Raw genomic sequence first — 13,173 nt, 5'->3', positions numbered from 1 at the left:
ATAGGCACACCTGCAGTTTTCTATAGATAACTTTTCAATTTCAGTTATATACATTCAGCATTGTTCAAGTAAAACTGGTGTTTCACCAGTGACTTCTGATACTCTGAGTTTTACATTTTCTGGCCTTTACTGAAAGGCAGGAAAATTGAGTTTGCCAGGATAATGTCATTAATAGTTTGATAAAGCCACAATGAATGCAAATCCCCCCAAAGGCTGGCTCTTTCTACAATATCTGAAAATGCAAGTAATTAACTAAGAATGAAACGTGTGAGTAATTACCTACCAAAACCACATAGTACTGTTGGGTAGCTTGCTCCTTTTTCTAACTCCTTGCTTTTGTTTTTGTAGGTCTTTGTCTTTATTTAGAAGGCAAGGCCAACAATTAGAGCCAATTGTCTTAACTTAGTTTCCTGAAACACACACTTTGTGTCTAAAATATGTTTTGTTTGTTTTTTTAAGAGATCATGAGATAATTATGATCCTTTTTATATTAGTATAAATGAAAGGTTCTAGGTACTTCAGTAAGCATACACGTGCAGAGAGACGTGTCCCAGTGCTGAATAGCTTGAAGATATTGACTCAACTGATAACTTGAATCTTTCATGTCCTGATGTAAATAGCTAGGAAAAACATCAGTGAAACAAGAACTGCAGGTGTTCATGGCATCTCCAGTTTAGTTATTTTCCTTCAGAAACAGAGCCTGCAGCACAGGCAGCAGAAGCCATCCAAGCAGCTAAAAATCCTTCCTGACAGCCAGCTTGCACTGCCTTCCAATTACTTCTCCAAAAAGACTGGGATTCCACCTTAACTACAAATAAGACATCCTCAAGGTTACAAAAATGAAAGTTAAACACCATACTCTAGAATGGAAGACTCAGCCTACTTTAAATGCAATAAATTAAGTTGTTACATTTAAAACAACTTACTACTATTAAGGATATACTTTAAAAGTTTAGGACTGTTACTACACCTACACAATTTTGATGATTAAGTATGCAAAGTCTCCTGAAATACACCTAGAAATTTGTGTCAGACATGCACACAACAGTAAACACTGTTCCCCACAAACAAGCAGTTGCTGCTACAGTTCAGCCCTATTCAGAGTTACTGAACACATCAAGCAGGAAAGAACAAAATCACTGAAATAGTGCTGCTTTTAGGCTTTACTCACTAGTATCTTCCCCAGCTACTGAATTTAAGCTCTTTTCATTGAGGAAAACAATTCACCAGGCTAAGATTCAAGAACCCTCCCAGTAAGGTTTACACAAAGATGTCATTTTCCTTAGACATGAAAAAATGAGCCTAAAGTTTTGAAATGCAGATGAACCCAAGCACATCTGTGAACACTACCAGAAGCTTAAGGGAAATAGGAGGAAAATCTTACTACCCTCTCTTACTACCTCTCCTTCCCCGTGCTCCCCAAGATTTTTCCTTCACAAGTTAGCAAGCCAAGTAAATCTGAGTTTTTAGAGAGAACAGTGGCTCCAAGAAGGGAGGAATTACTCTCTCTGCTGATTCTTAAGCTACTTGGAAAATTGGGGACATTTTAAAACACATGTCCCTGGATCCTACTCTACAGCTCATCTCCAACATAAGTATACTACAGTTTCGATTGACAAAGCCATTTTTCTTTGAAGTACTCTGAAGTCATGCCTTGGATACTGTACCTCTGAAATTCCGAGTAGATTAGTATGTCTGCAAGCAGCACTAATTGACAATTTGAAAACCTTGTTGGGAATTCACCATTTCCACAAGGCCTGGATATACGAGACCCTACTTTTTATTTTGCAAAGCGTTTCTCAGGATGTTTTGGCCATGCTACTATAAAAGGCAGAAGAAATATGGACAAGATAACTTCAGGAAAAGAATTAAACAGTGATGGAAAAACCTTTGCCAGCAACCCCCCAAGTAAATAGAGTATACTTCAAATCGCGCCTTGGAGCAAAAATCCTCTTCAAACCTTAGCAGCAGTTAGCACAATAGGCTTTTGTTGTTTACAGCAATAAATGAGGGGCCATTCAGCTTGCTTCAGAAGGCTTCTGAAGGACATATAATCAACCCATGTACCACAAATCATTCCAGGTTCTTTTGCAGGTTTTGCTCAGAGACAAATGGTTGTGTCACTCTGTCAAAGTGAGCGTCTGCACTTGTGGAACATGCAATAGGATAAAAAAGGTCAACACCAGCATATAAATATACACAACACAGACAGCTAATTGCAGATATAATAAATAAGAAGCTCACATAGCTAGCATCCTCTAGAACACACATTTATTTAGCATATACTACAAATCACTGTCTGCTATACAACATTTTTAGCCTACTACATCAGTTAAAATTTTAAATAAGCAAATCAATATGAGCTAATTCAACAGAACTAAAAGGCTATCTCCATGATCACACACACACAAAAATACACGTAACAGACTCAGCATACTTGGGGCAGTCTCAAATAGCTGTTTTGCTTCTCCAAATGTGACAGGGTTCTGCATGGTTATTGAAAATTTTTAACACAGCATGAAATCTAACCCTAATGGCTTCTGAATAGGGAAAACTTCTGAAAAAGTTAAAATTAATGAGACAGTAAATAAAGCTATATGAAATACAGTAGAACTATTTCCTGTACGATGGCAACCTAGCCAACTGAGCCAGAGCCATCTGGCATAAACACAGAAACAGGCAGCATCTAAAATTCAAGGCAGTATTTCTGTGGCACTGAAAAGAATAATGATTCAAATGCTTTTCCATTTTGAAAAAAAAAAAAAAAAGGATGGTGAACTCCTGAAGCTATGCTTAGGTTCAACGATTTGGAAAGCTACTGCATATTGTAATCCTGAAATTCAGATATGAAGAAAGGAAAGACATTATTCAGGCACACAATTACTGTCACCTGTCACAAAAAAAAAAAAAAAAAAAAAAGCTTTGAGAAAATAAAAAAGTGGTTTTAAATAAATGAAAAATGAAATCATTTTTACGTAGTCCAAAACTCAGTCTGTTAGAAATAGCAACCTTCAGCTGCTCTCTACTTCATCTGAGTGTATTGCTATTAGAAAGGCCAAACTCAAAGCACCACAGATTTATTGGCTTTCCTCAGATTGTTTCAGACATTATCTCTCCCCCAACTGTAGGGGGTTATTTTGCCATTTTCATCTGATACATGGAGTTCTACATAATAAATGCCTTGGGAGTCCACTGATTTGAGGATTAATGCTGTATCCTCCTGTATGGGTCTCAAGAAGCAGGAAGCCTGAGTGACAGGGAATACTTTTTACTAGAATTATGATCCCTGGTAATTCAACTGCTGGTAGGGCTTCTCTCCAAAGGGCTGAATTGATGATGCATACTCATGAGGCAATTTCACTTATTACAAGACATTCATTACAATATATACACTCATTTGTATTTTGTACTGCAGAGTGATTTTCATGCATTTGCAAGATCAGAACAAAATCAAAACTAAGTTTTGAAACCTAGCCAGCATTGGATTACTTTATAGTATGCAAACAGCCATAGCAATCAACCTTTGGTCACAATTCTTCCAGATCTCTCTATTATTATTATCTATTATTATTTAATAGCTCACAAACTGTCTGCATGAAAGATTAAAAGCCTTTTCAAATAAGTCAAAAAGGTCTTCTAAGTGAGCATGATTCCATTAGTTCCTCCATTCAGGATGCTAGTCAAAATCCCTTTGTTTATGTTGCTTGAGAACAGTAGCAAGGGAAATATTAAAGCATTTTGAGATCTGTGACAACTAACTAACAAGTGTTTTTTTGCGAGAGGACTGCAAGGAGCTAGACGTGATTCTTATAAGAAAGAAATGAAAGAAAATAAAGATCAGCAGCAAGCCTAGCTTCTATTCCAAGGAAGCTATTGGACACTGATAAAGGAGAAACATTAAAAACATTTAGAAATATATTATTTATGACAAGACTGTCATTAGGAATTTATCAAAGTAAGATTAAGACTCACAAATTTGTCTGAATTCTCATTGCTGAATTGGGATGCAAAGACAGTGGAAATGATTTATTCTATTTCAAATTTTGATGCTTTAATATCCAAGGGTTTGATTTGCAGCTTCACAGTCAGAAAACACAGTTGCAAGAGAGCAGTACTCATCTACAGAACAACAGAGGGCCAAACAAGTTTCCTCTTGAATAGTGAGAAACTGAGAAAATCTCCTTCAGCATCCTTATCAGCAGGACTACAATTTTATGGTGCTAAGCAATTCACACAGCTAAAAGTGATTATTAAAACCACTTGAGTCCTGTGGTTCACGTGGTTTCTAAGCCCCAGCATAGTAGACCATGGTAGAAACCAGGAATGGATTCTTTCTCACATATATATGAAGTACCAGGCACGAAGAACTGTACTTGATAAAACCATCCTTACCTCCCTAAGAACGGCCCATTTAAAAGATGTTTTTAAAGGACATTTAACTAGTAGTTTGCCATCGAGCTATCTTGCTCCAGGGAGCGGGGGAATAATTGAGACCAAAGCTTCAGCTCATGAACAGCTACGCTATGTTACTCAATAGCAGAAGAGGCAAAGGCATGGAAGAGACATCAGGGACGCATATTCTTGACTGACCTTTAAAATCAAGTCACGCCCTTAAATATTTATCCTTGCTCAAATCAAAAAAATAAAGAGCTTATGGAATAAGTGTAGATCTCAAAGGTCTGCACATTATCATCCATTAATACAGGGAATCGATGCCCAGGGTCACAGACAAAAATTGAAAAACTGAAGACTGAAAAATACACAAGATTTTTCTGTAAGTAGCTGACAAAAATTCCCACCCAACAGAAGCAACGTATTTTATGAAGCAGAAGCACTGCAAATGCAAATGGATAATGAAATATTTTTAACGCTACGAATATAGCTATTTCAATTCCAATAGCAAGTTAATCGGAACTTTGGGTGTTTGATGATGATATTTAGTATAAATATCTGATCCCAAGATGATGTATTACATTTACACATTTACACTTTTAGCCCCTGTGCCAAAAAAAAATGAAAATGTGATATCATTTTACTGGTTAAATTAAAATACAACTGCAACTGGCAAAATGCTCCTTTTCCAAGAAACTTAAAAAAAAAAAAAAAAAAAAAAACACACACAATGTTAAATTTTCAGGATTTATATTTTCCTCCCCAGAAGTGTGTGAAGAACACTTAGAAAAACCACTGCATATTTAAAACAGTGTGATAAAAAGGTAGATAGAACATATTTGGATACCTAAATGCTTATGAATTTTAGACCTTGATTCTGTGTGCACTTAATGGGGGTAGATGATACCTAGGAAGAATTCAAAGGGTTGAGGCAGGAGTATATACAGATTTCACAATTCCCTCATCATTTTGAGAAAAGCGTTCTGATGTTCCTAAGCATTTTAAACCACAGTGCAGTCTCAAATGAACACTTAAAATAAAAACGTAGTCCTGCTGCCCAACATTGCTAGTAGGGATATTTAACAAGCCTAAGATATTACAGTAAATCATGCTCATAAATTTTCTATACAAAAGAATGAGTCAGAGTACAAGGTTAAAAAAAATCATTTGCCAGTGACTGAACACAGAAAGCAAGTGCTAGCTTTCAGACAAAGGTTTTGACAACAGTTTGAAAGACATCAGGATATCAAAGACAGCTCAACAGGCATCTTTATCATGCTGGATCGGAGTTGAAATGTAGGTCTATGCAGAAAAAAGCAGGTCACATTCTGCTATGCATATTATCACTTGGTAATTCCTTTCCTCATCAGATGTTCACAACTCCTCCTGTCCTCAGTTCTGCTATGAATTATAGATATTGTTCTGACAAAACTATTAAGAAGATGAAAGAGCAGCCAGGTTACTTCAATACCTACGTCTGAAACTTGAAAGAAGGAAAAATGTATTTAGAAACGAAGCCCTGATTTTAGTAGTTACGTTCTGAAACAGACTACCTCTAGCTTGAAGTATATCAATAAATCCCTATTTTGACATACTTGTAGAGAAGTGAATGCCAAGGAAACAAACAACACTAACTGAATTACTACTGAAAAGAGGAACATAGTTGTCTTGACAATTTCTGATTCAAATTCATGATTTTTTTTTTTTTGGTGAACCAGAAATGAAAGACCACAAAAAAACAACTCAGACCTATGAGGGCAGGGAACACTCTGGTCTTAAGTTTATCACCTACTTTGTCAGGCAAAACCCAAACTAATCCTAGAGATTAAGAGATAGGTTTGTCCCCCACCTACACAGGTGAGTAGGAACAGCTTGACTGGATGAAAAAAAAAATGAACCTTTTTTGAAGGCAACTGCCAAGTCCACCTCCCCCCCCCCAAAGTAATTAAAAATTATGATTTTCTTGTCCATAACTATAAGACAGATAGGCACATCGAATATAATACATTGGTACGTGTACAGATTTAAGTGTTTACTTTGAGGATCTTTTGTCATGTATTCACATCGTGTCATGTCGTAGGTCTGCTGCAGCAGCCATTACAGCAGCAGTTACTATTCACCCAACACGACGTTCTGTTTTCCATCTTGAACCCCTAAGTTTCCATCACACAGAAAATTCAGTAAGGTGGGAATGTGCATGAAACCAGCATTTTTCACACAATATACATTCTCAAGTGCATCTGTTACATATGACATATAGAGCTAAAGTAACTTTGAAAGAGCAACTAGATGCAAAGCTTGATTACCTGAGGGTGTATCTCAGATCTTCAGAACTCCCGACAGCCTAGTCATTATGAGTCACCCTTCAATGCGTTAGCTCTAAATGAGCCAGATGTGTTGAAATATTTAAGTCCCTAGTTAAGCCCTTGGGACTTTTAGAGAGATTCTCCTATCTGCAATGCATGTATATATATCTCTTGCTATAGAGATACAGAGTTATGTGCACACATTGAAGGTAGAAGAGTTTACAAAATACCTTAAAATATTGTATTTTTTTTTTTTTTGTTTAAACATATATATACTTGTATATATGTATAAATTTCCTCTCTGGGTAATATATTAAAAGGTAAACTATTTATTCTGATGTTTGGAATTAATTGCTGAGATCTATAAAGGCATTTTCTCATTATAAAGTTTATGGGAACCTCAAACTTTGGAATATACAAAATGTGATACACAAAAAACCAGTTATTTCACCTATTTTGAACAACTGACAGGAGGAAAAATGTTTCTAGCAAACTCTCTTCTACCAAAGATTACAAAAATCAAATGTTTTGCATCTCAAAACATTACTGATGTTGAAAGACAAACCTTTGCTGCCTTCAAATGGTAGTGCTACCCAGGTCACGCACCCTTAGCAACACCATTGTTCTTTGTGAGGACATAAATTTATGCAATACATTTTCTACTTATGTATCATGATCATATTTTCTGATTACAATAAAATATGCTGAAATTAGTTGAAAAATGTCATCATTTCACCCAGTTTTAAAGCTGATTAATCTAACAAGACAGCAAACAAAACAAGATATAAGCAAAAGCAAGACAAAAACAAGGAAAACAAATATACACAGAGGAACTCTGTGACAGTGTCTATGAATTTGATTATCAGTGTCACTGTGAGTTAAGATGCTATTACAGACAGTATACTAACAAAACGGGTTTCTGCTTTTTCAGCTTGTCATTGGAGTATGAAACTAACTTCAGCATCAGCAGAGAGGATACCGTAAGACAATCAGGTGATTCAGTTTCAAATGCTTTAACACTCTTGATGAACTGGGAGCTATGCATATTATTTACTGCTTAACATCCCTTGAAATCTTGTCATTCTGCATTTGGCCTGATACGTGTTCTTTGTTTCATGGCCAACTTAAGTCACAAAAGGCCATGACTTCTTTTATTCTGGATGCCAATGTTAGCCCTATCCACCTACCACAGTAACTGCTTCAAATTCACACACACACACGCACACAAAATCAAACTAATTTGGCATCTATTCTATTCTCAATTCTAAGAAAATAGACAAGATATTTAAAAAAAATTGCGACTTTCAAAATATCTAATTTCAAAATTTGACTTTTGTTTTTTTTAGCTGGTTCTTCTAAACATATTAGACCTTACTAAGCAGGAAGCTTTTTCTTTGTTTTACTAAAAGCTGCTCTTCCAGATATTAAAAGGATATCTGGGTCTGGTTCCAAGACAAAAGACAGATAGCTGCCTATTCACCAGTAGTTCGTGTCTAATGTAATAATTGTGAAGGTACATCTTCTCTGATTCTCAAGGTATTCACAGATAATTGTTGACAAAAAACACTAAAATTAAAGTTACATTAACACAGTGAAGAACAACTGCACATTTCTTGACCACAAAACTACCATGGCTTTTTTATTTAAGCTTTGTTCGGGAGGTAGTTTTGTTTGTTTGTTTGTTTGTTTTTTTCCTTTAAATAACTATAAATAGACACGTGTAGGTTCTGAAATTTAAGGATTGCCTCCAGAAGATTAACTATAGCCTACAACTTTGCTGCAATTACATGCACACCAATAAAGTGGGATTGCAACTGAGTGTTGATATGTTTCAACTTTCCTTTACGGTACCAAAGAAACTGAAATAAAGCATTACTACCTGAACATTTACTACCTAATATACATATATTGCATATTCACAGACATTTTATCTCAAAACATTCTGAAAATATCACAGATCTTTTACATGATTTAACAGCTATTTCAGAGCTGCATAAAAATACCTCATCAACTAGATGTCTACATATAGGCTCCAAGACTCATTCCCTTCTGCGAATTCAAAATCTACTTTAAAACTAAATTTTTTGTACTGATTCCCTTGATCTAGAGACCTCCTGTGAAACAATGCTACTGTCAATAAGAACAGAAACCAGTCAAACGTAGCGAGAACTGAACATGCAAAATGGAATTTTTGCTTCTCTGCAGAACACGTAGCTGAACTTATTGCTTATCAGAATGGAAATCTTCCTGGGATGCCTGTGTTAAGTGAAGCAAATCCAGCAGGACTCAAAAGGTGAAGAGTGCTGATGCTTAGCAGCGAATTCTATAAAACGTACACGTCAGCTGGTCCCTATTAACAGCTTCAGCTCACGTATGCCATGGCCATACTTTTCACAGCAGCCTTTGCTGACTCTGGTTTGAGTACCCGTTCAGAAAACCAGTTGTTACACCAATAAATTGTTGAGTTCAACATAAGCACAGGTATTTTCACTTCTTTTTTCTCCCAGCCTCTACACATCCCAGCTTTCATTAAAAGAAACTACAGGAACAACTTTAATGAGGCTATCTCAGAATTTTGTTTTTGTTCAGGTTATAGAGGCTGAATTTCTGCATGCTTCAGCTGAAAAGTGAAAGGTAATTTATCAGCTGCTTTCAATATGTAAGCTAATGGAATCAGTTCTTCTGGTGAAGAAGGTTAACCAAACTCATCTCTACTATTCCCCTATTCCTCTACAGGAAGATTTTAAATCTTTTAATTTGGAGTGAACAAGGTGGCAAAATCATTTTACAAAGAAAAGGAGTTTTGTAAGCAGATTTACATTTTTCAGCACCATCTGTTCTCTTACATGAATATGACTTAGTGCGTTTAACTAAGGGACTGAAGCATGTTTCAGGACCATGCTGCTAACAGTGGTGATGACAGCTCAAAACTTGCCCAATTTCTTGTAAACAGATGTGGCCAGGACCTTCACATCCTTGCTGGGGTAACCTGGCATTGCTTCTAACTTTCTAAGATACTAAGATATTACTTACTAAGATACTAACTTTCTAAGGTACTACTAAGATACTACTAAGATGTTACTAACTTTCTAAGATACTACTAATATACTAAGTTGCATTGCACTTTGAAGTTGCATTCTATTTTTTTTGTTTTGTGCTTTTGTTTGTTTTTAATTTGAACAGCTATATTAAAATATGACTGGATTGTTAAGCATTTTTAATGATAGATGCAAGAACTTAGTGAAATGAAACATGCAAGATTCAGTGGATTCATTGCTGCTCCTTACAACAGTTAAACATCCCATAATCTTTCTTCTTCCTACTAAGACTATATAATCACAAGCTGAAATTTTCAGTAACATGCTTGCATGCAAGATTTATTGCACGCTCATACAACTCTTAGCCATTTTTGACACGTCAAACCACAAACCTATTCTCAGAACTACTTTTTTCCTTAATTAAAATCTCAGTAACAGAAAAAAAAAATAAGTACCAGAACTTGTGTTTAAGTAAAACATGAAATCTATAGTCATGTTCTGGGAAAATAATGTCTCAGCCTAATTGAAAACTTAACTTCACAGGTGGAAACAGACAAGTGAAAATTACAGTAGAAAGCAATGCAAGAATTTGTGCCTGTGGAGCTTGAGGTAAGGGCTTATGAATTCACAAAAATGACTTGTAAACTGATTAAAATTAATGAAATCATAAATTTCTTGTATATAATGAATGCACACAAATTACACTGGATTTCCTTTATTGCGGGGACAAAAAGGACCATTGTAGCACTAAAAAACAAAGTATTTGATGAAATTCTAAGGAGGAACTAAATAAGGGAATAAACTTATGTTATTAACTAGACAGTGGTCTAGCCAAACACGCTAGGGAAAATCACATTACTTAAATATTTGTGCTTCTTCAAAGGCCAAAGTCCCATAGAATCAGAGAATGGCATGGGTTGGAAGGAACCTCAAAGATCATCTAACTTCAACCAACCCTAAAGCCATGAGGGATCCCTATATTTGCCTTTCCTCAAACTTCTCCTGAAAGATACCAAATCCTACTCATGTTGCTATTTCCACAGAAAGTATGAGGAGTTTGCAGCAGAAGAGAACTTTGCAGCAAAGAGAAAAGGGAAGAACAAAGGCAAAAAGGGTTCCACCAGGTCCCAGTGGGAACTGCGCTGCAGCATCACCACCTAATGCCTAACTTCTGTACAACAGAGTGCCAGCTGACTGCCCAAGCAGGTGTGACAGTCAACAATTCTTCTTAAAAAATTACCTTAAAAAGTTTAATATCTTGAAACTATAAAAAATCTAAAAAAAAGCATCAACAACAGTATGCTTACACCATTTTTCTTCATGGATATTTCAAGATTAATACACTGAGGCCAAGCTGTCCCCTTTCCCCTGAACCCTTATTGTAAGAGCATAGTAGAATTGACTTCTAAAGAGTGCCTGCTAGTCTGTACCATCTGCTAACCTTCCCTAAATACTTTTTCTTTAGAAATCAAAGTAAAGGCATAGGTAGGATTTTTGTTTCTTCCATCAGCTAGAGTCAGCCTGTCTTCTGGACATATGAAAACAAAAGGTATTGCCTTCTCTCTGAAATACCCTAGCTAGCCTAAGAATGCATTTAGTGTGCATTTAGCTAAGAATGTATTTAGCGTGTATTCCAGGCAAGTCATATGAATTTAGGGATTCATTTGGTAATGAGAACTGAATCAATTGATATGAACTTCTTTGACTACAACACAAAGATCAAGCTACTAGGATTTATTGATTCAGCTCTCATATTACAAACATTTACTATCACTCCTCTGATTTTGGCAACTGTATTTCTACAGGCATTGAACAATCAGAAGAGGGGCAACTGGAGGGAAAGGAACACTTTCAAATTCATCACATTTGCCAGGCACTAAATTTCATCAAACAAACAAACAAACAAAAAACATTGAAGCACAAAATAAAAAATAAAGTATTTTTTTCTCAGCAGCCAGAAAATATTTCCAATTATCTTTTGTTTTTCCCCTAGAAATGGTATCTCTACATGCAATTTCCCCAGATTCTGAGTTCTGGCATGCTTCTACTTCCATGAACTCAACAGGATACTTACTAACTTCAGAGCTGCCAAAACATACTTTGAATAATTCCACTCCAAAATCATTTTATTGTTAAACAAAAATTAAGTTAGTGCAAAAATGATCAATCATTGAATTGTAAACAATCCTATGGGAGATCTATGTTATATCACTCCTCTCAAACCACTGAAGAGTTCCAACTTCCAAAAACAATCCTTGGATTAGTATGAAAATTGGCTTGCTGATTGAACTATGCATACATGAAAGCAAAATTAGGACAAATAGGATTTTTTGAAAACCAGCATCAGAAAATATATTTTTTCACATCCATTTAACACAAATTTGTCACAAGAGCATAATTGCAAACAAAAATGTAATTTACCTATAACTACATCATGGCCATCAACCAGGCCTGCAGAGAACAGCTCCTGAGAAACGCCATCTGCTGTGTCTGTCCAAAAGGTGAAATGAGTAAGGATGAGAACCCACAAAATAAAGTATCCAAAGCAATATAACAAAACCATATTTTAGTTCATAAACTCCCATGGTGGCAGGCTTGAATTCAAAATCATCTTTCATTAGGAGGGAAAAAATTACCACAATTTTCCAAGATAATTATCTTATCAGCCTCTACACAGCAAAATGAGGTGATGATTTGATTCATTACAAACCCCCCTACAGTCCTTTCCTGGCCACAAGCATTTCTTCTCTATTTAACTAGGTACTCTTACATGTCTACAAGTTCAGTATTTTCGTGACCAAGAAAATAAACTATATTTTGGTGGTGTTTTCATTGCTTCCCTGATCACTGCTATTGCTCTGCATATTAGTGCTATGCTATAGTAGATTTTCTTGTTTGTTATCAGTGGAGTTGGTGAGTTACATAGTTACTACTTCCTTTGAGGTCTAGGCTCAAAATAGGTTTTAAGTATTGTGACCCAGGAGATGATGGGCATCAACTGCTGTACCTGAGTAGGTTAATTCCAAAGTCCCTGTGCCTACTACTTGTTTCTGGATAAAGACTTAGGAAGGCTTAAAGGTAAGAAGTAGGAAACAGCAGGAACAAGCCTATGTTCCACCAAAGTCTCAACTGCATATGGTGTCAATGCCAAGTATCTGCATTTTTTTGAGGCTGTTAAAACATTTGCATAATTTCCTCAAGAAAAACACACGTGAAAAAGAATATAGCTAAGTGATTTGTAATTTCTAAAGAGCTTTGAGGATAAGAATCAAAGCCTCGTTCTGGCTGCCTCGGTAATTATTAGGAACAGTCTTGCTGTACTTTACTATGACATATCCTACGTTTTTTGACCAAGTAAGACATCTTGCATGGCTTATGAAACTGCTTGGAGAATATTTAAGTAATTCTTTTGACAGTGACTAAACCAGGATACTCTG

The 13,173-nt window shown here is 35.9% G+C and overlaps 1 protein-coding gene and 1 long non-coding RNA gene across 5 annotated transcripts in view; one reads left to right on the top strand and one right to left on the bottom strand.

Moving 5' to 3' along the window:
- Positions 1–13,173, bottom strand: part of STK39 (serine/threonine kinase 39) — a 127,536-nt gene that overhangs the window by 10,050 nt on the left and 104,313 nt on the right. For all 4 annotated transcript variants that reach the window (XM_084523208.1, XM_084523207.1, XM_084523206.1 and 1 more), the window contains one exon: positions 12,158–12,226. In XM_084523208.1, the coding sequence (XP_084379334.1) occupies positions 12,158–12,226 (69 nt within the window). The remainder of the gene's footprint in view (positions 1–12,157; positions 12,227–13,173) is intronic.
- Positions 9,381–11,169, top strand: LOC311438626. Its single transcript, XR_014694230.1, has 3 exons — positions 9,381–9,503; positions 10,280–10,345; positions 10,780–11,169. It is a non-coding gene; the product is annotated as an uncharacterized lncRNA (long non-coding RNA).

This window comes from Aythya ferina (genome assembly GCF_964211825.1).
Source record: "Aythya ferina genome assembly, chromosome: 6".
NCBI lineage: Eukaryota > Metazoa > Chordata > Aves > Anseriformes > Anatidae > Aythya > Aythya ferina.
Note: the sequence above shows the minus strand (reverse complement) of the source record. Positions and strands in the feature narration are given on the sequence as shown.